The 25,501-nt window shown below is 38.3% G+C and overlaps 3 protein-coding genes and 2 long non-coding RNA genes across 5 annotated transcripts; 2 read left to right on the top strand and 3 right to left on the bottom strand.

Annotated features, from left to right (window-relative positions):
* Positions 1 to 418: 418 nt before the first annotated feature.
* Positions 419 to 2,299, bottom strand: LOC116915928. The gene is made up of 2 exons (XR_004390359.2): positions 1,623 to 2,299; positions 419 to 1,490 (listed from the first exon to the last, which is right to left on the bottom strand). It is a non-coding gene; the product is annotated as an uncharacterized LOC116915928 (long non-coding RNA).
* Positions 917 to 5,298, top strand: LOC116935940 (SH3 domain-containing protein Dlish). Its single transcript, XM_032943409.2, has 7 exons — positions 917 to 1,359; positions 3,450 to 3,631; positions 3,699 to 3,990; positions 4,046 to 4,251; positions 4,313 to 4,502; positions 4,627 to 4,766; positions 4,843 to 5,298. Exons 1-7 carry the CDS (start codon positions 1,311 to 1,313, stop codon positions 5,005 to 5,007), a joined length of 1,224 nt encoding a protein of 407 aa, XP_032799300.1. The 5' UTR covers positions 917 to 1,310; the 3' UTR covers positions 5,008 to 5,298.
* On the bottom strand, positions 5,034 to 15,269 carry LOC116931236 (gamma-aminobutyric acid receptor subunit beta). The gene is made up of 14 exons (XM_032939099.2): positions 14,998 to 15,269; positions 13,929 to 14,008; positions 12,395 to 12,462; positions 11,529 to 11,755; positions 11,350 to 11,432; positions 11,127 to 11,264; positions 10,779 to 11,063; positions 8,860 to 9,023; positions 8,599 to 8,787; positions 6,091 to 6,260; positions 5,891 to 6,024; positions 5,630 to 5,825; positions 5,319 to 5,550; positions 5,034 to 5,253 (listed from the first exon to the last, which is right to left on the bottom strand). The coding sequence occupies exons 1-13, from the start codon at positions 15,081 to 15,083 to the stop codon at positions 5,358 to 5,360; spliced, it is 2,013 nt and encodes a 670-aa protein (XP_032794990.1). The 5' UTR covers positions 15,084 to 15,269; the 3' UTR covers positions 5,034 to 5,253; positions 5,319 to 5,357.
* A 1,500-nt stretch (positions 15,270 to 16,769) lies between these two features.
* On the bottom strand, positions 16,770 to 21,758 carry LOC116934095 (recQ-mediated genome instability protein 1). Its single transcript, XM_032941965.2, has 6 exons — positions 21,262 to 21,758; positions 20,746 to 21,196; positions 18,572 to 19,095; positions 18,352 to 18,477; positions 18,170 to 18,259; positions 16,770 to 17,594 (listed from the first exon to the last, which is right to left on the bottom strand). Exons 1-6 carry the CDS (start codon positions 21,526 to 21,528, stop codon positions 17,406 to 17,408), a joined length of 1,647 nt encoding a protein of 548 aa, XP_032797856.1. The 5' UTR covers positions 21,529 to 21,758; the 3' UTR covers positions 16,770 to 17,405.
* A 159-nt stretch (positions 21,759 to 21,917) lies between these two features.
* On the top strand, positions 21,918 to 24,455 carry LOC116915986. The gene is made up of 2 exons (XR_004390372.2): positions 21,918 to 24,135; positions 24,298 to 24,455. It is a non-coding gene; the product is annotated as an uncharacterized LOC116915986 (long non-coding RNA).
* Positions 24,456 to 25,501: the final 1,046 nt, after the last annotated feature.

Here is a 25,501-nt window from a genome sequence, read left to right as displayed (position 1 = left end):
TCAAACAACGACTGCGCTAGCCGCTGGCAAAAATATCAAATTAGAAAATCAAATATGTTCTTTCTTATTTATTCTTTTCATTATTTATTTAAAATGTATGTACATATTGTATTTTATAACAATGCAACAGACAGCAAATTGGTTGGCGTAACCAGTATACGACTTGCAAAATTTCTAACGTTTTGTTTTGTTGCCATTTGCCGATATGCCGTCCGACCGGCTCTTTTCAATAGAAAAGAAATTGGTTAGAAAGAACAAACAAATTGCAAAGAACCTGTTGTCATTTAGATACAGCAGTGTAATATGGTCAGTCACTGCACAAAGTGACTGAGATTGACTTCTAAACTTGTAAATACAAAGCACTTTCCCAATTTTTTCAAATGGTAGAAAGAACAAACAAATTGCAAAGAACCTGTTGTCATTTAGATACAGCAGTGTAATATGGTCAGTCACTGCACAAAGTGGACTTGAGCACTTGACTGTGCTGAACTCAGATGGCTTGTAACTGTGCATTTAGACACATACGGTGCAACTTTGTCCCAAAGGCTTTTTTCTTTCTGTGTACACGATAAGCATCACAGGTATAAATCAACCACAGACAGAAATGGTAAAAAAATGAAATTTAAAAAAAAAAAGAGCTTTTCTTCAAACAAGTTGTTGTTGGCCTTTTAGCTGGCATGCGCGCACCTTTTACGTGACCGCTGAGCTATAAGAAGAAAAACACATCGCGGTGCAGGTAAGCCCTCTCTTCCTTCAAATCCCTCACGTCTACCAGAAAGGAAAGAAATAAATTAGCAGCAAAGGAAGAGCCCCAAAGGTATATATATAATAATAATAAAAAAAGTGTATAGAGGGAAAGAATGTGAGTGGAAGAAGAAGAAGCAAAAGGCCTGGAGCTAAAGGCAACAAACTGTGTGCAGAGAGAAGAGAAAAAACCTGGTTGGATGAAATTGACTAGAGGGGGAGAATGCGATAAAAAAAAAGAAGTCGGGTTCTCCTCCTGAGAGTTTTTCAAGGTGTGCAGCAGTGCCTGTGCCAGTGGGTATTGGCGGAGGCCATGGAACAGAAGCAAAAACCAGGCCTTCTTCCAACCAGGGTCTGCTGCTGTTGGACCCATTGATTTTCTCACCTGAACGTACCCATTCTCACCTTACTTCACTCAACTGTGTCACACAACGTTAATTGTGCTTGTTTAAGTGTGTTTTGTTAATTATTCAACAAGTGATTAGCGCAGCAAAGAGAAATTGATTTTTGGGGAAAAAATTTGACAGTGTTTGCTCTACCCACTACCTGTGTGCATCACCTGAGTCATGGCTTTCTTGTGCCCCGTGAGGATACGCCGAGGCAAGAAGAAAAAAGGTATATACGTTTCTCAAAAACTTGCATCTGCTCGTGTCTGGAAAAGAGAGTGTTGGTAGAGGTGAACTAGATACGTAGGCATCCATTGTTCCAAGTCGTGTCGTCGAATTTTTCGGGTACCAGTCTTGAAACTAAAAAATAAAAAGAGACCACATGAGCTTTGTCGTGCATATTGGAGGCATGAAAGGAAGCGTCGTTTTCGTTTCCGTTCTTTAGGTTAGGATTTTCACACACACGAAGAAAAGATAGACATTTTAAACTACCAAGTTGAAAACGATGCCTGGAGCTATGCAAACTTTTTTTTGCCGAATTCCTTTCGCCTCCTCTATTCTTTTTTTACTCTGCGTATTAAGATGCTGAAATTTAAATACTGTGGGGGTTGTTTTCTGACCGTCCCACCTACTAAAAAAATCACAGCAGATGTTCAACGTTTTTTTTTTCTTAGTTGAATGAATTTTTCACGCAGAAACTTTAATAATAGACTAATCATAATAGAATAGGCAAAAAGACACAGGAAACAGAATCTCTCTTTTCTTAATTTGTGGTTGTGTATCCACATGAATACATCACTCTCTAAGATTCAGTTACGTCATTCTCCCTGCTAATCGCCATGTTGGTTTCCATGTCAGTCAAGATTTTGTAATGTTATTAACCAATCTTTTTTGGGGAAAAAAAAACAAAACATGTCAAATCAGTTGTTCCATATATCGGTTTTTCAATATGACAAAAAAAAAGATTGTCAAACTAACAAACTCGGCAACTGCACACCAAACTTCACTGAATAAAGATAACACACACACGTAAAACGTTAACAAAATAAACAAAAAACAAACAAGTAGAATGTGATTTTAAAGTTACGAGCTGCCAACACGATCGCATGTCAAACGTTCGTGACTAGCAGGCATCCCACATCCGTTAACGAACCCCCTCAAGTATCATTCTGAACTTGTCACGTGTTAGGGTTCGAAAGAAAAATTCACTGGTTTTTGCTGCATGGCCAACAGCGTGGGTACGATGGAAAGAAATTTAATGATAATATAACAGTTGGAAAAAAAAATTCCACGATTTTTTTAAAACATAATTTTGGTGCTTTTTTTGCTGGTAAATTTACTTCATCGGTCAAACGAATCCGGCAGAGTACTGTAAATTTAGAGAAATCTGGCGACACGATCAAAAGTCAACGAACCAAAAAAATTTCTTTCTCTACTTTTTGCGGTCACGATTCTTTCATATTTTGCTTGTTTTCTTTTTTATGAGAATTTTATTCAATGCAATGTATTCGGTTACTTGCTTTCTTTATCAAACGAGAAATTGATTACTACTTGGACGATGGGTGTTTCATGTTTTCGAAGTTCGTGGATGCCGACAGCGAATGACACAGACGACGATCAGACTTTTTAGGTAGATAAATTCTCCTTTGATTTCTGCTGGCTTCTCATGACATTAGGAAATCCAGACATATCATATTTTCTTATCTTTTTAATAAATAAGCTTTCGATTCATCATCTTTGCATTGAAAAAAGCGTGACTGATGATGATCAAAACACGAGACAGGACTCGTGTTTTTCACCATAGAATCGATTTTCCTGAATTTTTCTACTTGTGGCTAGAAATAACATAAACATGCAGTATTCTTCCACGCCTTAACGATTCGCTGGCTGCTGCATTTACTCATTAGAGATGCAGATTGCAATTTAATAATAATAAGCAACTACAGAGATAAACATTCAAAAAAAGAAATCGTAGTGACTAGTATTCTAAAAATTACTCCCGACGTCCAACAAGTTTTTCCTGGATTTCACACGCTTTAAAGAATTACACACTGTGAGAACGGGAAAAAACAACTGGGAATTAGTTTTTTTAAGTACATGTAGCGGAGATGATGCTAAATACATTTTTACAGTTACAACAGAAATTTTCTTGTCTTCCCACGTACGAGAAAAGAATAGAAAATTGTGTGTATCTACTGTACAACATGATGTATCACGTCGAGATGTCATTTTCCATCTTATGCGTTGTATCAATAATAACGGAGCATGGCGTGTATGCATGTTTGGTCATACAATTTTCTCCATTTTTTTTTCCGACAGCTGATGATAAAGACACGATCAGGCCACCAGGTATGGGTCGAATTACTGGCAGTGCTTCGATCGAAACCCTCGTCCGTGTTGGCATTGAAAAGGAGAACGGCCTGTCACCCGACAGTAAAATGATCGTTTTGCACGATTTCACGCCTTGCGTGGATGATGAACTAGAAGTAAAACAAGGCAACGTAAGTTTTGCATACATACACATGTTTTCCGTTTGCGCAGCATTGATGATTCCACGTGTTTTTCCAGGTTGTGAACGTGCTGTACCAAGAAAACGACTGGGTCTATGTCATTGGCGAAGATCAACGAGAAGGTTTTATTCCTCATTCGTATTGTGCTCCTTATACGCCACATCTTGGAGAAATGACGCTGACTGTAAAAAAGAAATTACCAAGAGATTTGGGCATTCCCAACGCGACAGACATTAACAACAGCTCCAGCACAGGTGGTCCAGGAGGTGGAGGAACGAGTGCTGGGGTCAGTGGAACGAATGGTGGAGGTGAAACCACCAATCAACATAATACGACTATTAATAGTACCCGTAAGTTCTTCTTGCGTAAAAAAATGTTGACACATCTAATGAAATGTTTTCCTAGGATCGTCTTTCTTCCCACCGGGAACGCTGGCATTGGGTGATGGTTCTGATAATGAGAGCTACGGTACGAAGTCTCTAATGCCGGCTAATAGTCCTCAAAGTATGCACCAGCAACCACAACAACAACCCAGTCGACATGTCCAATCCAGTTCCACTCAAAGTCTCAATTCACAACTTTCACATCCAGATATTCACCCGTTTTTCAAGGTAACTACCTATCCATAGAGTTGTCAAAATCTTAAACTTAATCACCGACTGACAAGCGCAGGATCCGTCTGGAAGATACATTGTGTTGTACACGTTCATCGCCCGAGATGAAAATGATGTCAGCGTTGAACGCGGTGAATTCGTAACCGTTTTAAATCGTGAAGACCCCGATTGGTATTGGGTGGTACGCAGTGACGGGCAGGAAGGTTTCGTTCCCAGCGCATTTGTCTATCCAGCCGAAGCCATACAGAGTACGTGTTCGTTAGTTTTGTTTGTTTTTTTTTTCTTTCCAGAAGACCAGTTTTTTTTTCGTTTCGTCCACTGACTGGGTTTTTCTACAGTGAAGTTTAATGACAACCGTTTTCAATGTAATAGGTCACGTAACTCAGGCGTGCGGTAGTCCAGTGCCGGCCATGAGCAATATGAATAACAGCAATAATATGCCAACATCGCCAACAGGGTCGGATGACATGCGGTACCATGGAACCGAACTAGTTATGCTCTACGATTACAAAGTGAGTATATAGATATATATATTTTTTAAATAGAAATTTTTAGTACCTTTTGTTGATTTTCGGGTTGAAAAATTAGGCACAAGCTCCAGACGACTTGTCCGTGCGTAGAGGTGATTGGGTTTACGCAGATTTGAACAATCAAACGGTTGACGGATGGCTTTGGGCCTTTGCTCCGAAGTCTAGAAAGTACGGCTTCATCCCTAAAGCTTACGCCCGTCCACCAGCCATGACTAGCTTGTAACATACAGACAACAATGACAAAAAATACTCCTTTTTTTTTAATGTATTATCCCCTTCGTTGTTGCTTCCAATTATTCTTTTTACGAGAACTGCAATCCTTTTATTTAAAAAGAAAAGGTAAATGTTACTGGTGTTCCTTTTATGGAAGATTAGAAATCATTCCATGAAGAAAAACAAAATGTACATATTGTGTTACATGCTGATTCCGTCCCACTAATATCTTGTGCACTTGTACAGCCACAATTAACTGGATTTATTATTAAAACAAGAATGGAATGGTTATGAAACAAAATTGAATCAAATTGTATTTACTATAGTTGTTATGTTGACCAAAGAACTTGGGATCAATATTCATTTTCTCAAGCCTAGTTGTTTTTCTTCGTCTTCAATCCATTTTTCTAATTCTGCCTTTTCCTTTGCGAATTTAATTTTTTCTTTTTCGAGTTCCTCCTTGTATGCTTCAAGACGTTCATTGCGCATCCGCTCACAGTAAATTGTCGTTAGTTTCATGATGGAACCTTTTCGGGTGACCGGAACGATGGTCCTTAAAACAAGCAACAACAACAAAAAACGCATTACAAGTCAATCTAATAAAAGAAATTACTGCTGTATAGAGTAGTTACTCGGGATGTGGATGATAGACGAGGTCAAGTTTTTCTAGCAGCCATTCAAATCGTTTGTAATCAATTTTCCTAAGGTGTTTTAGAAGGGAATTTCGGCGATCGATATTCTCTTTGCAGATGACCCGCGACATGACATCTCTCTTGCAAGTTTTCGTATGGCGCTGTTGGTTTCGGATTTTAATTGTAAGGCAAGCAACTATCAATAGAACCACTTTTCAGTCTCATAGTTGTATGAGTTGGTTGTCTTAGTTTTAAACTTACTTGCAGATTCTAGAGATGCACAATCAAAGGTGTGTCTCTGAATGTTTCCAAGAACATCGTGCTTAATGACCTGAACTTGCTTGCTCAGTGGAGCAAATTCAAGGGAAGTTACTTTTTTAACATCAGAAGAGATACTGAATGACAAAAAACATAATTATTGAGATTGAGATTAACAAGGAAAACAATATGAAAATCATTACTCTTCACGGTCTGTGAACTGAGCTTCTGACTTATAGCGTGAAAATTTAAATTGAGGACGGCTCAAATCCAACTTGGGCATTGCTCCTCTGTCCCCACTTTTTGAAGGGTCTAGGCATGAAACTTTTGGTGGTGGAACCCATTCGATATTGAATTCTTTGTACGTCCTCGTCTGTACGATTGCTATAATGGTGCAATTAGATTGAATGACTAAATCTGGGGTTAAGCATCCAAAAAATGTTTTCATTACCTAATACTTTAGGTAAAATCAGAGAACTATGTTTGTGAACAATTGCATCAACCTTGGAAGGTTTTACGACTGTAAATATTCTGTTATACATGATTTATGTAGAAAAATCTCTTACTTAAATCTTTTTACTGAAACAACATTTGGTGAACTACCATCACAGGAGCAGACGACACTACAACGCGACGGTTGCTCATTTACAATTTTATGACTTTATGCGCATGGGTATCAAAATAATTTTAAAAATTAAGAGTTTCCGATTTATTTTCATTATTCGTTGACAAAGAACTCTAGTCAGCTAAAACCAACAATTGATTACCCACATTATCGAGCTACCACCTGCTTGTGCTGACTTTTGGAGGCGAAAACAATTCATAATAAACATCTGCTGCTCAGAAAAACTTGGCAGACCAATGTCGCTAACAAGTAACAACAATGTTCGCTAAAGCTAACAACTATGCCAGGAATCTTGAACGTTTCTCTTCTGTCAACAAGAAATTAAAGAGTCACGAAAATGTAAGCAACCATGCGTTACCTAATTTGAACCGATTTCTCTAAATAACTTTGAAGCCAAAGCGAAAAAACCTCAGGTGCACCCATTCGTTACATATAAATACGTCAAGATTAATTTACGTGAGACCTGGACGTCTCCCGTTTATCGTTGCGTTTTATGAATCCCAGAAAATTCCATGAAGCAAAGCCGTTTTTCGTAATCGACGTACAATTCTTTTGTAATGGGTTTCCCGATTTCCGAACGTGTTGATTAAAATTGCCCAGCTGGAGCGAGGACATGTGCAGAAAGTAATTCGTCTGTTTTTAATCATTTTTTATAGTTTTTTTTATTGCTGTCACACTATATATATATATCATCTATTGGGATGTTCGATCCTACTTTTCCTATCCGGCAACATGTACATTAGTTCACAATACGGCTACCAGTAATTTTACTTCACTTAGATGATGGCAGCCATATTGCGTACTTGGCAAGTTGGCGTATGGATAAAATTAGGCTTAAACATCCCCTTTAGCAGTGAATCAATCATTCAAAAAAAGGGTTTGTAATATATAAAGGTGTGTCATACAAGCAAGACAAAATCAATCAATTCCTATACAAACAATGAAATCCAGATGATATATATCCTTCGACCTCGTTACATTCGTCTTGATTACAAATGATAAATTAATGATGAGTTGTTTTTTTGTTGCCCAGTCGACAAATTACACGCGCGTTGAGCCCATACGCACATTTGACATTTACAGTGAAACACGCAGGCCAATGCATACTTGTCACGGCCAAATTGTCCCAACGAAAACAAAAAAAGTTAGACAAATAAAGAGAAAAATTATTTTTAGCAACGTTATTTCGTTATATGTACAACACGCGATTAACGATTTCGCAGTAATTACATTTTGTCTTGCTGTTATAAATAGGCTATATATCATTTCGAAAAGAGAGAAGGAGGTGTAGTGGAAGTATAGAAAGAACTTTGGATTCATAATTATTTCAGTACGATTTGAACGATTGACTTTTTTTCATTAAGTTCTTATCTGTAATTATTATTATCGTTATTGAGTAATTCTTTTATGAAAAATTTTAATTTAATAAATGTGAAATAGTGTGAAAAAGATAGATCGATGAAGGGATGTCATAATTAAATGTTAACAGTAAAATGAATTTACTTTCATTGAATTGAATATTATAGGTTAGAAAGCATTGATCATATTTATGTAATATATATACATACACAATACATATTATTACTTTAAGTATATATACCAGTATATACTGCGTTGAATTTTATTATTTTAAGTTGAATAAAAAAGAGTATGATTTTATGAGGCAGTATATATTGTAGAATTATTTTATGTAGAAAAATTAACGATGAAATTAAAATCTGTAATTAATATTAGCTCTATATTGGTTAACCTTTTTTGTCCTTTTTTTTTTTTTTTTTTAAAGATAATGTGCTAATTTAACTGGCTAATATCAGTGGCCTAGCCAAACTCTTGTATAGCTACTATACTATTGTATATATCTATTTATATATAAGGGATGAATTAAAGAGACGAAAGTGTACAGAGAAATAGCTAGAAATAGGAGGGGAGAAACGAGTAGTTAATTGGGGATGAGAATTGATTCGTGTTTAATCCGAAACTGGATTAATAAGTGATCAATCGATTATTTGATATAATCAATCAATTATTTGGGATTGTGAAGAGTGAGGTTTTTAGTGTCGACCTCGGAGACATGGAGGTAGATTACCCAATACATGAGGTGGAAACAGCTGAAACAAACGGGGAAAATGACGCGGGAATATTTGTCAATGGTTGACGGTGAAGCGCCGTACATGACGTTGAGGTTCTTGCCCTGGCTGACCAGCGCCAGGTCGTCCGTATCACCAACAGCCGTCACCTGAACCACCGTGCTACTTCCCGATTTATTATTCTTGCACTGCATATTTGAAAAGGGACGTTTAAAAACATTCTATAAAAAAACAACAACAAATAATTAAAACAAAGTTACGTGTGATTTGGCGACAGTGGATGAGGCCGTCTCGCCATCCAGAGATCCTGCGTTCGTGCTGGCCTGCATGGCTGCCCGTCTTTGTTCGGCCAACTTTTGTAGATTCTGGTAGCGTTTCTTCCGCATTTCAATTCGTTTAGCGATATACCCCACGGCAGCGTATTCTACACGTCAATCAAACAAAAGAGTTTACATTAGATTAAACATTTCTCTTCCGACAGCGAACGTTTGAAATTGATATTTAAATATGTATACGTTTTCCAAATGCTATTTTACGTATGCGAATCACGCTGCTGAAGGTAATAGAACGTCGTGACCTTTACGCGTCTATCAAAGAATACATAAAAGCTAAACACGTCCAATCTATAAAATACAAAATTCCATTTCAAGCGTCGGGAACACGTACAGTAGATATGTTCTTTTTGCAGCGTATATTGTCTCTGAGAGATGTAACGAATGAATGAGGGCATGTAGAAGGAAAGGAAATGTTTTTTTTTTTTTTTTGTTTCATATATAACTCGTTTTCCCTGTAGGTCTTAAATATATTTATTATGTGGAAAGAGTGAGGGGGATGTGGTGCTGATGATGTGTCGTATACACATCAAAAGCGTCAACATTTTTCACGGACGAAGACGCACGTGAGAAGCCTGGCGCTGATGTGAAAGAAAATTGTAATCACAGAAGCCCAATTTTTTTTTGGTTTTTTTTTGCTATTTTCTTATACAGGGTGAGGGAGATAGGCTGTAGATCAACCGCGTTGCCTTGGCAACGGACTTTTTTTTCTGGACGTCAAAGTTTTTCGATCAAGAGCCTACGACGGGAATAGTTCAATATATAGAACGACGTGGTACATTTCGACTGATTGGATTTTCTATACACAGGATGTATTGAACGATGAAGCATCAACCAGTTGCCAATGGTAACCGATGTATCTTTTGTTTGTATGCGTATACTACTCCGTTTGAATTGATGATGAATCCTCCCTTTTTACTTTGCTCCATTCCATAATACACGATCCGGATGATTTGTTGCTGCAAAGGAACGTTATCCGGAGGTTGAATTTATCTATATTTAATCAATCAGACTAGATGGAACTACTATTTCTGATAAATAAAGAACAGTAACGACACAGGAATGACGTCCGAGTTTATATGACGTTAGCAGCGCGCGCGCAGCTCACGTACGCGCATATTTAGCTCGGGGCAATTGGATCTATCTGAAGCTTAGAGATTTAATATTTAGATATACATTGGATCCAGTTAGATTCCGAATATATATGTAAATGTAAAAGTCAGAAAAAAGGGGGATAAAAAAAAATGAGAGAAATTCTTTTTCAATACTATTCCCTGACAACGTTGCCAATATAAAATCGATACGAAATGGAACGATCGCTCTGTATACCTTCAACTACATTTCAAGTGCTATTGTTCAGCTAAAGCTGAATTTTGATGAACACAAACACAGACTGCGAATGCAATAGATAAATGTAAAACTAAATATGCAGCAGCAATGAAACTCTGCATATTTTTGTACACAAAGGCGGGAATCTAATATATATAGGATATATCCATGTAGATCAATTGATATATTATGGACGTCAGTGGGGGACTCACGAGCGCATGAAAAGGCTAAGGAAAAAAGACACAAACACGTGTGTGTGTGTCTTATATAAAGCGGAAACGGGAAATGCCGTGACACATGTGCTGATGCGGCAGCCAAAAACTTATTGGATACATTTCCGCACCATATATCCCCTGGCCGCACACGTACACACATGTACGAAAATAATTCAGTTCGAGTACACACACACACACACACACACAGAACATGGGAATAATAGATAAAGGTCTGTGCAATAGATATTTATCTCTAAAATATTATATGGTAAGAAATAAAGAAAAAAGAGAAAGTGGACGTACCTAAAAGAGAAGCAAAGACCATGACGAAACAAGTTCCCAGGTAAATATCGATGGATTTGATGTAGGAGATTTTTGGCAGTTGGGCGTTGGTCGAAGACATGAGCGTCGTCATGGTGAGCACCGTCGTCACGCCGAGTGATACTCGTGCGGGAGACGCATTTCGATTAATCCAAAAAGAGACCCAAGAAATGACGACAATCAAACTCGACGGGATGTAAATTTGAATCAAATAATAACCCATCGAGCGAACAAATTGAATATCGCAGGCTAATCGCGAATAATTGCCTAAATTTTAGACAAATATTTAAAACATTTTTCAACGGAGAAATTGATGCAAAATTTGATTACCAGTTGTAAGACTGTAACTGTATTCTCTTTTGCGATAGCCCATGACTTGAAATTGAGGTAATTCGACTTCGGGAAAAATGGAAACAGCTTTCGGTCCGTCTACCCACTTGTACCAAATTTCATTGGTCGTGAATCCAACTGCAAAAAAAGCGGAGCAAAAACTTTAGATTACAAGCAAATGTCACAAACTTTTTATTTGTGTGATATATTTTTCCCAACTTACAGCTTTCAACTTCAACGGGGCATAGTTGACTGTCTAGCGGAAAATATTTCAGGTTCATGGGACACGATGCCGTGATAGTAATTCTACATTTCCAGCCAATATAGAACAGAAAAATCGATAGGAAATGCATTTATCTAAATTATACTTTTCCTATACGGTATATGCACATGTAAACAAACCTCATGCTGCGGGTTATTTCGCCATCGTGACGGATGCGAACAAATTCGTTGGACGTCGTGACTGTATGCAAATAAGCTGTTTTCTCGTTGGGAAAAAATGTGTCCGGTACCCACATGTTGCGAAGGTATTCCGTACTGACCGATAAAATCTCTACTCCTCGTTGTCGCTGGAACGAAAGACGATTGTCTGTCCAGAACTGTCGGAAATAAACGTCCAGCGTGAAATCCTGTGTTGTACGATACGAATAAGGATTATAATATAGTATGCATATTTAGAACGTGGATCGCTTTTCTTGTTGATTATATATCGATAACGAAAATGTATAGCCAAAAAATGCTTGATCGATCAACGGATGCAATGGTTCCACGTTAGCGCAATAATCACGCAAAAATCGCCAACGGGGGTCAACGGACGTGTTTTCTTAATTCAACCGCTTGACTTGGCGGGTTGATGGAAGGTTTGTTTGAAATACTGTACATATATAACTTCATTCAATTGTTTGAATGAATCAACTACACGATATTGAATAACAACGGGAGAACATTCAAACCATTTACAATAGCCATCGATCAAACGTCAACCATAAACTCTATACCAACCAAAATATTATAATATCAACGAATGGAAACAAACATGTTCAAACCGGCGGCAATATTCCATCAAATCATTTCCATTTTAAACATTGCGACCTGAAGTTTTCACATTTTTTTGTTATTATACCGTGGATCTAACGTATAATCTAGCGTGATATTGCCAAAGTTTAATCATCGTAAGGCAGTGAGAATCTACTGGTGCGATGACCTAACTATATAGGTCTTTATAGAGAGGCTTATACAGAATGAAATGAGTGTCTAAAATAACTCACCATTGTGACTTCTGATAGCGAGCTGATGGTAATGATTCCCATAGACACTTCAATCTGCACAGGGATTCCTGAAAAATAACACGTCGTTAATAGAATTCATTCAAACAAAAAACAAACACATTTTGGAAATAAGAATTTAAAAAAAAAAGATTTTTTTGTATGAGGATTAAGAATTTTAATGGAGAGCCCTCAAATCAATTTGACAGACGCGCGCGACTGTGCGGTTCGGTGTTAATAATATCCAAAGACATCAATCTAATAATAAATATGAAAGAAAGCGGCTGTTGTATACATCCACGCATTTCCTAGTCGATCAATAATTCATCATCTTTATAAATATAATTTTATTTTTTTTTTCATTTCTTTTTCACTTTAGTGGCTATAGGGTCTACTGTGTCGACTTGGATCCTGCGATCTTTTGATCCGATTAAACTTTTCAACCCGCTCCCCTCACACAACAAACCGTTAGAAATGTTTCAAAGATCTCTTTTTTTTCTTGATCATAAAACATAATTTCGATTGCGCGCAAATAAAAAAAAAAATGGGAAATAAAAAAGAAAATGTCCATATTTCTTGATATTGCTAATATTATAAATAAATCAATTATCAAATTATGCCACGCTGACAGCTGTGGCCGTCTTAATAGGCCGAAACGGTTGACGTCCAAACAGTAAACATATATCGGATTAAATGTGATACGATCAAATTTTACGAAGCAGCAGCAACGGTGGCTTATAGCAAAGACTGGATTAATTTATATATTTGTTCATTTCAGATGTTGTTTCATTTGTCTATTTTCCGTAGGTCCTTTTTGCTTCCCTCAATTTTTCTCACACAAGCTGTTGTTTTCTATATATTGCTTTTCTTTATTTTTGTTAAATCAAGTATCAAATAAAAACTACCATCTGCTGTATACCTCAAGTTGGATCAAATGAATTTAGAAACGAACAATTGCCACGCGATAAAAAATACGAATGAAAGGTACATAGAAGCCTATATCTATAGAACACAAACACGTTTGTAATATAACATGGGCAGCATGCGATGAAGAAGAAGAAAAAAAGGAGGAAAAAAAGTGGGAACGGGAAATCAATAACAACACGATAGGGAATATATATATATGTGTGTGTAGACCTCTCTTACCCTGATTTATGTACACATCAATACAATAGCGCAAGAAACGGATCGTCTTAAGATTTCGGGCTTTATACAGATACATATACGTATTCTCAAATGCTTGCCCGGCTGTCCATCTGGATAATATACTTCTTTGTGTTATTATTTAGACGCAGAGAGTCCACCAACCGAAACATTTTCCCTTTTGCCCTAAGGGGAATGGATGTCCAAACAGACACTATTGTAAAGATGCATAACAATATGTACATCCCCTCCGAATAAATGTTTATCAATCACATACAAGTAACAACGAATTTCAATTAAATCTTCAAAAAGCGACGATACATTGTATGCATTTTACCATAACTCTTCCAGCTATTTTTTTTTTTTTAATGCGTGTGAAAAATGAAAGACTAACCTCCGTAATTGGGACGGACGCGTTTATCGTAACCGACTTGAAGTCCATTGAGAATTCCCGAAATGTTATAATGATGCTTGCTGCATTTTTTTTTTTCAAATTTTCATCCATGTTAGAACATGAATAGAAGTCAAGAAAGTCATTAGTAAAAGTTTTATGATGCACACAAGAGAAATACATCTATGGGCAAAAAATCTCTTCATCACGCAGCGCTCTGTTTTCTATCGATCAAATACTTTTCCCGGCCACTATGCAGATGAGACATTCTATGCGAAAATATGCCAAGCAATCATACGAAATGAACTGGAAAAACTGTCTGATTGATTTCTACAAACGACGAAAGCCCCCCGTCCCCAGCAACCAATCACACGAACGAGCCAAGAGTTTAAATATAATTTTGATACATTCCTGTGTATAAGAGAAAAAAAAAAGCGATACGTTATAAAGGCTTTATATAGACAACACCGCCCCAGAGGAGTGGAAGCCATTTGTCCCGGAGGGATATCAAACTGTACATTTAGTTTCGATGTGGACTTTATGGAAGAACGGCAGCTATATACATCATCTGGGATATAGCAAACGTCTTCGTAGAGATATATGAGGGGTGGGGGAAGAGAATAGCCAATTGCGAGAGAAAAAAAACGTTATTGAACAGACACGTCTTGTGCAGATGTGTTGCGAAATTCTCGTCTAACCGTTCACAGCAATGCATCAAAATGTTGCTGTATCATGCCGAGCTCCCGCAAACTGTCTGATTTGTTTACTGTATGGAAATGGAAATTCTTGGAATACAAAATTCGTTCCTACCCTGACTGTAGGATTTTGAAGAAAAAATATCCTTAAGGCATATTAGATGCCAATTTTTAATAATAGGCAACACCTTCTTTTTAACTCCTATCGTAATAACATCAGAAAGAACAAGCCCACTTTTCTCGCAATTGTATCGAACTGGCAACACAAAACAAAACGTATTCAATACGATACAAACAAATAGTCTCCCCTTTCAAAGCCATTTACATTTCTAAAGACGGAAAGAAAAAAAAAAAGAATTTCAATCATTTCTGCTTACCCGGTTTCAGATGCAGCCGAGACGACTGTCAAGCCGGACATCAACAACAATGCCATTGTTGACATAACCACCACAATGGAAAACATTTTCAACTGATTCAATTTGAAACAAAACAAAAAAGCACAAAAAGAAACCACTTTCTCAAAAATCACTGGTCAAAGAAACACAATGGCACACACCGTACGACCACCTTGCACAACGTCCACTAGTGTACTGGTCTATTTTGGTTCGAAAAAGCAGGGAGGCTGCTAGCGGTCACGACCACTGCAACCCGCGTTCTAGACCAAAGGCTCGCTGACATGGGCCTTTTTAATATGTGTGCAAAGCAGTACGCCACCGACACGAGTGTGGGAGAACTGTGAACTCGACAAGGTGGCTCTCTTTTTTATTTCTTTTTGCTCTTCTCTAGTCGAAGATGTGATATATTTTATTACCAGGGAGGGAAGAACAGTTGCGCGCGCAATGAAACACGTTTTTTTTTGTGTCTGTCTCGTGTGTGGGATATTCTTAAAAAATAAAAAAAATAAAAAAATAGGTGCAACATTGTCATGTTCTTTTTAAAAATTTATTTATTAGCTTTTAGAAGAAACTTTGTCTGCTAGGTAAAACATTGCCACATTTATGAAAATTAAAAATCAAATACGGACAAAATTAATTCCGTGAACAGAATCAATGAGCAATTAGCTATAAGTTTAAACTTTAAATTTATTTCTTAACAAAAAAAAATCAAACCAGAGAACTCTTTTCTTACAAAAGTATCAATTGTAATCTTTTTTTTTACGGAAATGGTGTTGCAGGCATATCAAAGAGGATCGTCTGCAAATCAATCGACGGCGAGACGAAGAAAATTACAACCCATATAAATAAATATATAGGGCGTCTAATGAACGATCCTTATAATAAAATCAAGTATTAACATTCAAGATTCGTCCTCGTATATATATATAGCACACCGTCTTTTTATATATTTATATATGCTTGCCCCGGAAGGGACAGATCGATGCGACATGTCTCCGCCTCTTTTTTGTATAGACGTGACGCGGTTAAAGGTTCCCATTCGCGGTACTATAGGCTTTTTGGGGGAGAAGATTGAGAGAGTAGTATTAGGTATACCATTCCGACGTCCATCGGCGCGCTTTATTCCCCAACGGCAATAGAATATATAAATAACTAGGACTCGCCATCAAATGTATTACTAGGACGTTGAATGAAGAGCTTGATGAGTGAACTATTCAAAATGTCTACTGCAAATTTTCATCGACAGCCTTTTAATTTTCTATTTCATATCACATAATGTTTTGTCAGCCCGAAAATAAAAAAGATTCTTTGCGGTCTTGCTACTGGACAGTTGCGTGTCATGTTTCTTGCTTTTTTTTTTTGTTGTTGCATGTTCTCGTCCAAAGCTGGCCGAAGGGAAACCAGAATGTATTCCAGGGGGCATCACAATCGAAAAGGCAAAAAAAAAAGGGGGTTTCATCTCAATTTTTCACATTGCGCAAAAATAAAAAATGTTTGAACACTGCGTATCCCCCCTTTTTTTTAAACGTAGCAAAAGCCATTTTGATATGGGACCATCGTAAAAGAAAAGGAGGGCGCGCTTTTCTATATTAAAACTAGAAATATATACACCATCGACCCAAAACTTCTACTATTAAACGGGTGGACTGTGCGAATGGCCAGATATACACATATCTTTTTAGACATTTTGTTTTCTTTTTACTTTAGATTTTCAGCTGCTGCCAAGTATCGATTCTTCATTAAACCATAACATGACATGTTTATACCCTTTTATTCGTATCTAACCGCCCTTCGCCCACGAATGTTTCAATAGGAAAAAGCTCATCAAGTACGTAATATCTTCCCCCTTTTTCTCAAGCATTCATATTTTTTTAGAGCACAGATTAAGACTTACTTTGGCTTGAAGCCATTCAGTATTTGCATGATGAGAAAGTAAATACATTTCCTCGTGTCAAGAGACAGACACCTTAATGAGCAGAATTTCTTTCCTTTTTTTTTTTGGAGTGGGCTCACGTCTCCTCGTTAACAACAAACGACATAGCTCCTCTCTCTCTTCGCAGGAAAAGAAGGAAATCAACATCCTTCCTCACTGGAAAAAAATGTGGCATTTTCATATTTTTTTGTTTTAAAGCGCCAAAATTGGTAAAGAAAAAAAAAAACGGAGATGAGAAAAACAAGTAGACACACAGGGATGGAGGGAACCGATCGATCCAGCTGTTTCTGGCAGCAGGTACACACACACACACACTGTATACACACACACACACATATATAATGTGTGTAGCCCAGCCACGGTCGTCGCCATTCTTGATGTTTTCTTCCATTATGATTCGGTAGAAAGCTGACGTCTAAAGTGCTAGCTAGGGTGTGTGTGTGTGTGTGTGAACCAATCACAAAAGTTGTAACATTTCGAGATGACGGCGTTCAATGTCCTCCAAACGGTAGACAACGGGCAACTTATGGTTTGTGGCCGGAATTCCGACTGCACTGCACTTGTCTCGATCAGCATCACTAGCCGGCCATCGGATGTGGAGAAGGCAATTCAATCGGATGAGCTTTTGCTTCGCTTCTTCCAATACCTTTTTGATTTTCAATTGAAAAAAATTAAAAATCACAGTTTAATTAGAAAAAAAAATTAATCATTTAAAATCATTTTTTTCCCTGCATATGCAGACGATTGGATTTCATTGGATTTTTAATTATGAGCCTGAAGAGCTTAGATGATATAACCCTTGGGGGCATGTTCTCTCAACCTTACTTCTTTCTATATATAGTACCCGTGCGCCCTCTTGATTGCGAGGAGCTTTGTGCAGCGACCCGCTTCCATTCCATCTACTCACTGGCGCATGTACAGAGCAAAAGTACCAAACGGGACTGGCTGATAGTTACTTTTGTCGGTTGTTGTCTTGCAACGGTTAATGCCGACTGCTTTCTCCTTATTTCATCTTGTTTGCTCTTTCCAAATACCGGAGAAAAGAAGGAAAGAAAAAACAAAACTTTGTGGCTGTCTTTTCAATTCTGGGGGTTTTCAACGTTCTTGCGGCTAATAAAACTAGTCAATTATTTCCCTGGGCAATAGAGTAGGCTTCCTTTTTGCTGCACAAGTTTCCACTAACTTTGCGTTACAGATACGGATGTTGTAAAGGGAACTTACTTGCGCCCCGATACGTTTACTATCCCCACCACTAGCGGCCATCATTGATTTGAGAGCAGGCGGTGAATATCCAATCAGATTCTCTAAAACCTTTTTGTTTTACCAATCAAAAAAAAAAAAGGAAAAGTCAATAAAGAAATAAAAAATGTAGACTAATTAAGGTCTGATTGATTTCTACTTACATCCGGACCGAAATCAACTAACAAAGCAGCCGATCCGTCATTAATAATGGCTGATAATTTCCATTGGATTGTTCCAGTCTCTGTCCTAGCCGCTTCTAATTTGCTTTTAATCGTCGCTACAAATCCCTAAAAATTTCCTCAAAAAAAAAATATTAGAAAAAAAAATAGAAAAACTTTTTTAAGCTAAAAATAATTCGATGATCTATGGGGACTAATTCACCTTGACACAGATGGATTCCTCTTCACATTTGACATTATTGACCGCTCTGTCCGCCCTTGTTTTGATGTAACTCGACAAATAAGTGAATGGTCTGTTGACAATAATAGGTTTAGCTTGGCCAGCTGTTGTCGACGTAGTTAAAGGTCCACTGATTTTGACTCGACGCCCAACGTCTTCTTCCGACTGTTCCATCGGGACGGCAAGGTTGCCATCTGTGAAAAGGATGTCATCATCGTCGTCCGGGAACACGTCTTCATCTCCTGCTGACGCCGTGTGGAAAATGTAATCGTCATCGTCGTCCGGAAACATATCCTCCTCGTCTTTGGCTCGTATTGCCCTCTGCTGGATTTTCTTAGCCGGCGGATAGGAAGCACTCCAAGGTTTGAGGTCATCGTCGTCGTCGTTCCTTTTCTGTTTAGCGACACTAGACGTGCCTTGATTGGCCGACGCCGAGTTGTTTCGACAGACGCCTCTTTGTTGTTGCTTCGTGTTGTTTCCGCATTTGGCTGAGGAGGGTTCATCATCTGCGAAAGAGAATAACAAATCAACATCACAAGTGGCAATAAACTTGGCCATACAAATCACGTTCCAGTTTCCGCTCAACAGACAAGAAGAGACTTGATGAAATGATTCGACTATATTCTTCTTCGAGAACTTTGTGTGTTTGTGTCTCTTTCCCTTTTTTTTGAAAAGGAAACGAGAAAGAAGTCGAGTTACCCTCTCGTTTTTTATCGGTTCATCCGAATAAAAAAAAAAGGCGGGAATCCTATCGTAGATTCCTTTTGACTGCAAATGTATTTTCTTTTTCTTTGAAGTACAAATGGAATAAAGTAAAGATGCGAAGACTAGATTTTGTTTTTCTTGGCCAATTTTACGTGTAAGTCGATAAGAAAGATCATGCAAATCCTCCACAACCGGTTTCTTTTCGACTTTTGACAAAAGAAATCTTAAAAAAAAAAAAACCTTGGTAAGTTCAATCAACAAAAAGACCAAAGCGGTTAAACGGTTAACTCTTTTTTCATAGTTTACCTTTGTTTGTTACCTTTTCTTTTTAAAATTCTTTAAAAAAAATAAAAGAAAGTAAATCGACTCAATCGGGTAGACTATAAAGTGAAACTCCTCCTCACCGTGTGTGTGTGTACAAACTCTTAATCGATTGAACATGGCCAGAGCGAAAGCCATAAAATAAAAAGCCTCAACTTGGGGTAGTAAACAATGGAATACGGATGAAGAAATCCATTCGTCATTTTTTTTTTGTTTGCCGTCTTTCTCGACTTTTCAGATGTAGTTTCGACAGGGAGAAAATAATGGTGAATAAGAAAATGATGGAGAAAGACCAAGATTCATTTTTTTTTTCCCCTTTTTGTTATTCTTTTCTGATTTCGTAAAAAATGCAACTTCCGTCGTCAGAAGGAGATCTTTGTGTTGGGCCGGCGCAGTATAGACCGATCAATCACTAAATCCAACATACACACACACAAGCGCGCGCCGCTGTGTTGTGTGTGTGTGTCAACCTTTTACCACCAGGGATGCAGCTTCATTATCGACCGGGGTTCTCTTTTTCTTTCATTTTATTTATTTTTTTTTTTTGCTGTTGTTGTTGAGTATTCCCCCCTTTTTTTTTCTTTTTCTTTTAGTATAGGGCAAAAGGTTTGGCAGCCATGACCGAGTACCAACACTTCCGGGCCGGCCGGAAGTCAAGACCGCAGAAACCCACTAATCTAACCTTTTTTTTTTTTTTTTTTGAAGGGGTGGTTTATTTGAGGTTACATCAGATTCATTAATGCACTTGCTGAAACAAGTGACCAGTCAAGTGAAAGGAGGAGGGAAAAAATAAATAAATATTCAAACTCTATAGCCCACATGGTGTCAGATCTACGACAAAAAGTTAAGTTAAACTTAAGTTAGATAGAGTACAACGGTAGCACGCATTTTCCCAAGCGATTCCTAAGTTCTCTGCGGAATGTTTTATCCCCCTCCCACTTCTCCTTTTTTTTATACGCTGTCGATTTAACGGTCACGTGCACAGTTGAGTTGGGTCCAAAAGTTTGTCATTCCATCGCTCAGCACAAGTGGAAGAAAAAAGAACCTTTGCTAATTTTTTGAAAAAAAAGTTTCCTTTTGTCCGAATCAATGAAAGAGAGAGAACAAAAAAAAAGGGGGAAATGTCATACCTCCATCTTGTTCGAAGTCGTTGACGGTTGCTAATGTCTGCGCAGTGTAGCTACCGTAAACTGGGTTGGGATTCTCTGGCTTGTCAAGCAGACGTGCCAGGATGTTCTCGGGAGCGTTTTTTTGCACTAGGTCACTCACTTCTCCACCTAAAAGTTCAATGTTGTTGGAACGGAGTAGAATCACCCCACGGCGGCACTCCACTGGCCCCTTGACGAGGACTTTGGTCCCAGGAATCAAGTCCAAGTGCAAGTGATGGATGGGAGTGTACTCCATGGCTTGGATGCTTTGACTGCCATCCGTTAGGTCAAGCAAAAGCATCCTCCTGTTCTTTGGCTCCCATTTCGAAGGTATTTTCTTGTCCGCAGAGACTTCACTGTTGCTCTCCAGTCCCTTTGTGATTTTGGTGTGCTGGGAATAGGCAGACTGACCAATGTTGAGGACAGACATCAACTGTTTTTGGTTAACACATGAGAATCATTAGCACATGTTAAATGATTGAGAGTACGCTGGCTCACCTGAAGGACATAATTCCCTGTCAAGTTGACCAGAATCGATTTATTCAAGTTAATGGGGAGTGATTTGAGTTCCAGTGATATAAAATCCATGAGGAACCATTGTTGAGCAACAAATTCTAGTAGATCGGAAAGATTTGTATTGGAATGTGAATTCCTGTAAAAGGCAATACAGCCATCGATCCATTCCTGAGGCACCGTCATGGATGAGACTCGACATTTGTTTTTTAAATGTTCCTGCACCCTCTTTTGCGTATCATCTAGGCTCATCGTTTTATGCAAACAAGACCACAGTATATAAACAGACACACTCACGCAATGTGCAACAAAAAGAATAAACGAATAACAATTCCTCGGCGTGCAAACCGAGTCCCTTTTTTGGTCGACAGTTTCAATATTATGTTTTCTGCCTCGGTGGCAAGGCCTCCTTTTCAAGAACTTGTGTGGGTAAAGGCAAAAGGCAAACCTTGTTTACGTTTTGGGATTTGTTGTTGTGCCCGGCTTTTTGTGTGTGTGATAGATTTTTGAATAGACACGCTATAGAGCCATCTAGCGGAATGCCATAATAAATTATGGTTTTTCTTTTTTTTTTCAACAAAACGTTTTTTTTTTTTATTTTCTCCTTTAAAAATGATTGACTCAAGAGTCAAGAGTTGAAGTAAAAAGAGCCCCAAAGCGACAATTGGTCCGAGTGTCGCCAGTTTTAAAAAAGAAAAAAATTTTGTGGCCATATTATAACAGCGTTGTCGTGAAGAGGAAAATGTACCGGGGCTTTTTATATCATGCCGAACATAGACCTAGCAGACTAGTAATATTAGCATAGAAATCATCTCGTTATACCTACAACGGTACCATAAACGCACCCAATTTTCCGTCGTGAGCGCGGCGAAACTCTTTTCTCAAACGAGCATTGCGTGTTGCGTAACAAACAATAATAATAATAACAAGACCATAAGGTTTTGGCCGACCGTTCTTAAAATTTTATACCATTCCCAACTCTTTTTTTTTCTCTGATATTTACGGTAGAATCGTTTGCTACGTGATTGGCCTTCATAAAAATGTGTTGAAATGTTCTATATATGAAATGGCACCGAGCCGTGAAAGGAAAAGGTAATATGTGTCCTGCCATTGCATTTTATTGGCAACGTTGAACATGGCAAGCAAGAAAACTTAACATCTTCAAAATGGCGGCGGCTCCTTGCCAAAAAACAGAAAAAGAAAACGAAGGAATCTTGAGAGGAAATCAATACCGAAAAAGATCCTTTTTCCCCTTATACATACACCGGGAGATAGCAAGAGAGGATGCAAATGGAATTGTTAGACGGAGCGAAAAAAAAGAAAAACTGTTATTTTCTCTGCTCTCAACAAAAGAAAGACTTAGCGACGTGTAAAATCGTTGCCACCACTGCTGTTGGGGTATATCAGGCTGGTGTAACCATAGAGAAGAGAAAGAGATCGTTCATCATTTGAGTTCTTCGTAGTTTTGATGCTACTGATGGCTCCCAGCGCCACTGGCGTTCGCTCGGCTAAAGCCATATCTGCTTCCTGGGATATCATGTGATGATGGCGTCGAAAAAGAAAATGATCAAACGATTTATTGTTTACAGATTGTCACCAATATATAAGAGATCACCCTCTATACATCGAAGGAATACTATTATTCTTCGTGGTTTTATACCAGTATGGCCTGTATACGACATTACTACATAAATTATAGATCGGAAGCCCGAGGGGGGGCAGGAGCGGAAACGTATAAAAACCCGAGTTCCTTTCTACATCTCTGAAATGACCAAAGCAGCACTTTAGCACCTTCTTTTCCACAATCTGGTAAAAGAGCTATAAAAAGCACAAAAAGAACTATAAAGAAATGTCTTTTTTGTATATGACGGTAGAGTAGTAATAGCATCTAGAAACGAGGAATTGGCGTCAAGTTTGTGGGAGCCGAATGCGTGTGTGTGTAATAGGATATCCTACGTGTAGACACAGCGGGCCGCTGCTGGTGTGGAGTAGAGTGTGTAGGCCAATCTATATTGATTTAACGCCAGCTAGCTGGGAGTGATAGTTCTCTCTCTCTCCCTCCGGTTATATAGTGATTAGTGTCGGCTTTGCTGTGTGATTAGCAAAAGGAGGAAAGGGGGGAAAGTGAAGATTGGCAGCTATCGTCGGAAGGGTGGTAGGCATGCACAGCCATATTACAACACGCTCCATTTCCTAGCCCACTTTCGGAGCTGACGGTCCTCGCTGTTATAGACTTTGGACGTGTAAACTGGAAAGTGATGTGCTACTGTCTCGAAAGAAACAGACACGAGGCGCCACAGATAGAAAACAAACACACGTAAAAAAAAAAAAAGGCATTCGTTTTTTATTTTTCCGGTAAACTTGCAGCTGGTGATGTTGTAGAAGAGACAAGACAAAAGACGTGAGAGCTATGGCCGTTATATAGCGCTCGCAGCGTCTATTTGCTGCGAAAAAGTTTAGCCCGGGTGCCGTCCAATGCAACTTTACCATCGACTGTTAATGAGCGAGCAGCAGACTGCAATATACTTACACGGCGTTGCTGGTCTATATACTGTCTAAAATACGCATAGATATCTTTTGACGATAATCCTGCTATACTGCTGGTCGAATTACCAAGTTTTCCTTTAGCTGCAGCTTATTTATGTAATCGCAATTAGGAACGTTAGACGCACTATAGTAACTGTCCCGAGCGCTTGCAACGTGATTAGCCTACTATGCTGTGTTACATATTAATGGCTGTTGCGCAGGATATAGGAGAGAAGTGCTAAAAGCTGAATCATCTTTGATTTCGTCTTTCACGGGTATTTTGATGGTGTCGCTGGATAACAACCCAACGTGCTGTGGTTCTTTATACGTATGGTAATGAGCTTATTCCGCACCAGTCAACGCGCACCAGCGTTTGATCAGTTTTGCATGAGAAAAAGGGAACGCATGTCGTGAAACGAACACAGTTCACATACCTCTAAAGTTATGCTGACTCAACAATATTCATATATTCCATATCATTTTTTTTTCTTTCAGACGAACGGGGGAACCAGTGTCCACATTGTTTCTTATTTCCATGTGAATAAAAGACCATATATTTCATTTATATACGAAAAATAACTTATAATGTATGGACAGCCGATCGTTCCTTCAACTTTGTAATACATCAATAAACTCTTTGTGTATATTGTGAATGTATGAAGGAAGGGGGCAGCAGCAGCAAAGTGTAAAACCTTAGATAATATATGACGTTTGTGCTGTGCTGTGCTGAAAATTTGAGCCGCCGTGCTCCATCGATCATCGACTGAAATAAAAGGGCCTGGCTAGATGTATAGCTATAGTGAGCGGGGGTTTTCTATAGCAGCTCGGTGTATAGGTTACATTGACGACGTAACTACACATATGGAAAAGCAGGGTTCTGCTGAATTTTCGAATCAAGCTCCCGTCTTTATGTGCACGCCATAACGTTAGCAAAACTCTTTTCTGTTCGCTGTATAATCCTCAGCAGCTGCATAGGAACGAAAAGAGAGTCGACGCGCACACGCGAAATCGTCATAAAATTCAATCAAAACTAGATGCGCTGTTCTCGGTGCTATAATTTAGGAAATCGGCTTGTTGCGAAAAAGGGCCTACAGTCGTAATGTGCCTATGTGTATATTAGGAGTCATGCTCTCAATCCATCTCAATTCGTTATGCATACTGCATATAGATCTCCTCCTTCTCGTTGCAGAACATAATTCATCAGTCGAGTCATTTTTATTTCCTATAGTTGTTTTACAGGCATATACCTGCTGTGTAGCGAAAGTAAACTATTCATTTACATTGCGCAATGTAGACCTATTATATATAAATACTGTGTGACGTGTAGACTACATCAATCCATTAGCCTACACAGGTTTTAAATTGGTTTCCCATCTAAAACATTCACACCGTGCATTTTTAGCGGGCTTTGACTAGACTATAGATTTTTATGGATGTAGGCTACAATTATAATGATTTATAAAAAATGAATACCCCAAAATCAATTATGTAACTGGCCATATGGAATAAGGTGGACACGTATAGGCTACTTTCAATGCGTTCAGCTAAAAAAATTTTGTATGGAAATCCTATGTTTAAAACCCTGACTGAGATGCGTGAGTTCCCGGCCTCGAATCCGGTCACAATTGTAATCCCTTTTACCCCCCTTCTTTCATTATACACTTTGCGTAGAGAAATAATTTTTATTTTAATCTGTAAA

Source organism: Daphnia magna, linkage group LG1, assembly GCF_020631705.1.
Source record: "Daphnia magna isolate NIES linkage group LG1, ASM2063170v1.1, whole genome shotgun sequence".
Lineage (NCBI taxonomy): Eukaryota > Metazoa > Arthropoda > Branchiopoda > Diplostraca > Daphniidae > Daphnia > Daphnia magna.
This window is presented reverse-complemented; position numbering and strand designations above follow the sequence as displayed.

Bases quoted from the DNA above. Each gene is read 5' to 3' on its own strand.
- LOC116935940 (XM_032943409.2), top strand. From the start codon at position 1,311: ATGGCTTTCTTGTGCCCCGTGAGGATACGCCGAGGCAAGAAGAAAAAA. The intron at 1,360-3,449 runs GTATATACGTTT...TTTTTCCGACAG, and splicing joins CCGAGGCAAGAAGAAAAAAG to CTGATGATAAAGACACGATC. The intron at 3,632-3,698 runs GTAAGTTTTGCA...GTGTTTTTCCAG, and splicing joins TAGAAGTAAAACAAGGCAAC to GTTGTGAACGTGCTGTACCA.
- LOC116934095 (XM_032941965.2), bottom strand. From the start codon at position 21,528: ATGAGCCTAGATGATACGCAAAAGAGGGTGCAGGAACATTTAAAAAAC. The intron at 18,478-18,571 runs GTGAATTAGTCC...GGAAATTTTTAG, and splicing joins AGGAATCCATCTGTGTCAAG to GGATTTGTAGCGACGATTAA. The intron at 18,260-18,351 runs GTAAGTAGAAAT...TAAAACAAAAAG, and splicing joins TAGTTGATTTCGGTCCGGAT to GTTTTAGAGAATCTGATTGG.
- LOC116931236 (XM_032939099.2), bottom strand. From the start codon at position 15,083: ATGTTTTCCATTGTGGTGGTTATGTCAACAATGGCATTGTTGTTGATG. The intron at 14,009-14,997 runs GTAAGCAGAAAT...AAAAAAATGCAG, and splicing joins TCGGCTGCATCTGAAACCGG to CAAGCATCATTATAACATTT. The intron at 5,826-5,890 runs GTAAGTTTAAAA...TTCTATTGATAG, and splicing joins TGCATCTCTAGAATCTGCAA to TTGCTTGCCTTACAATTAAA.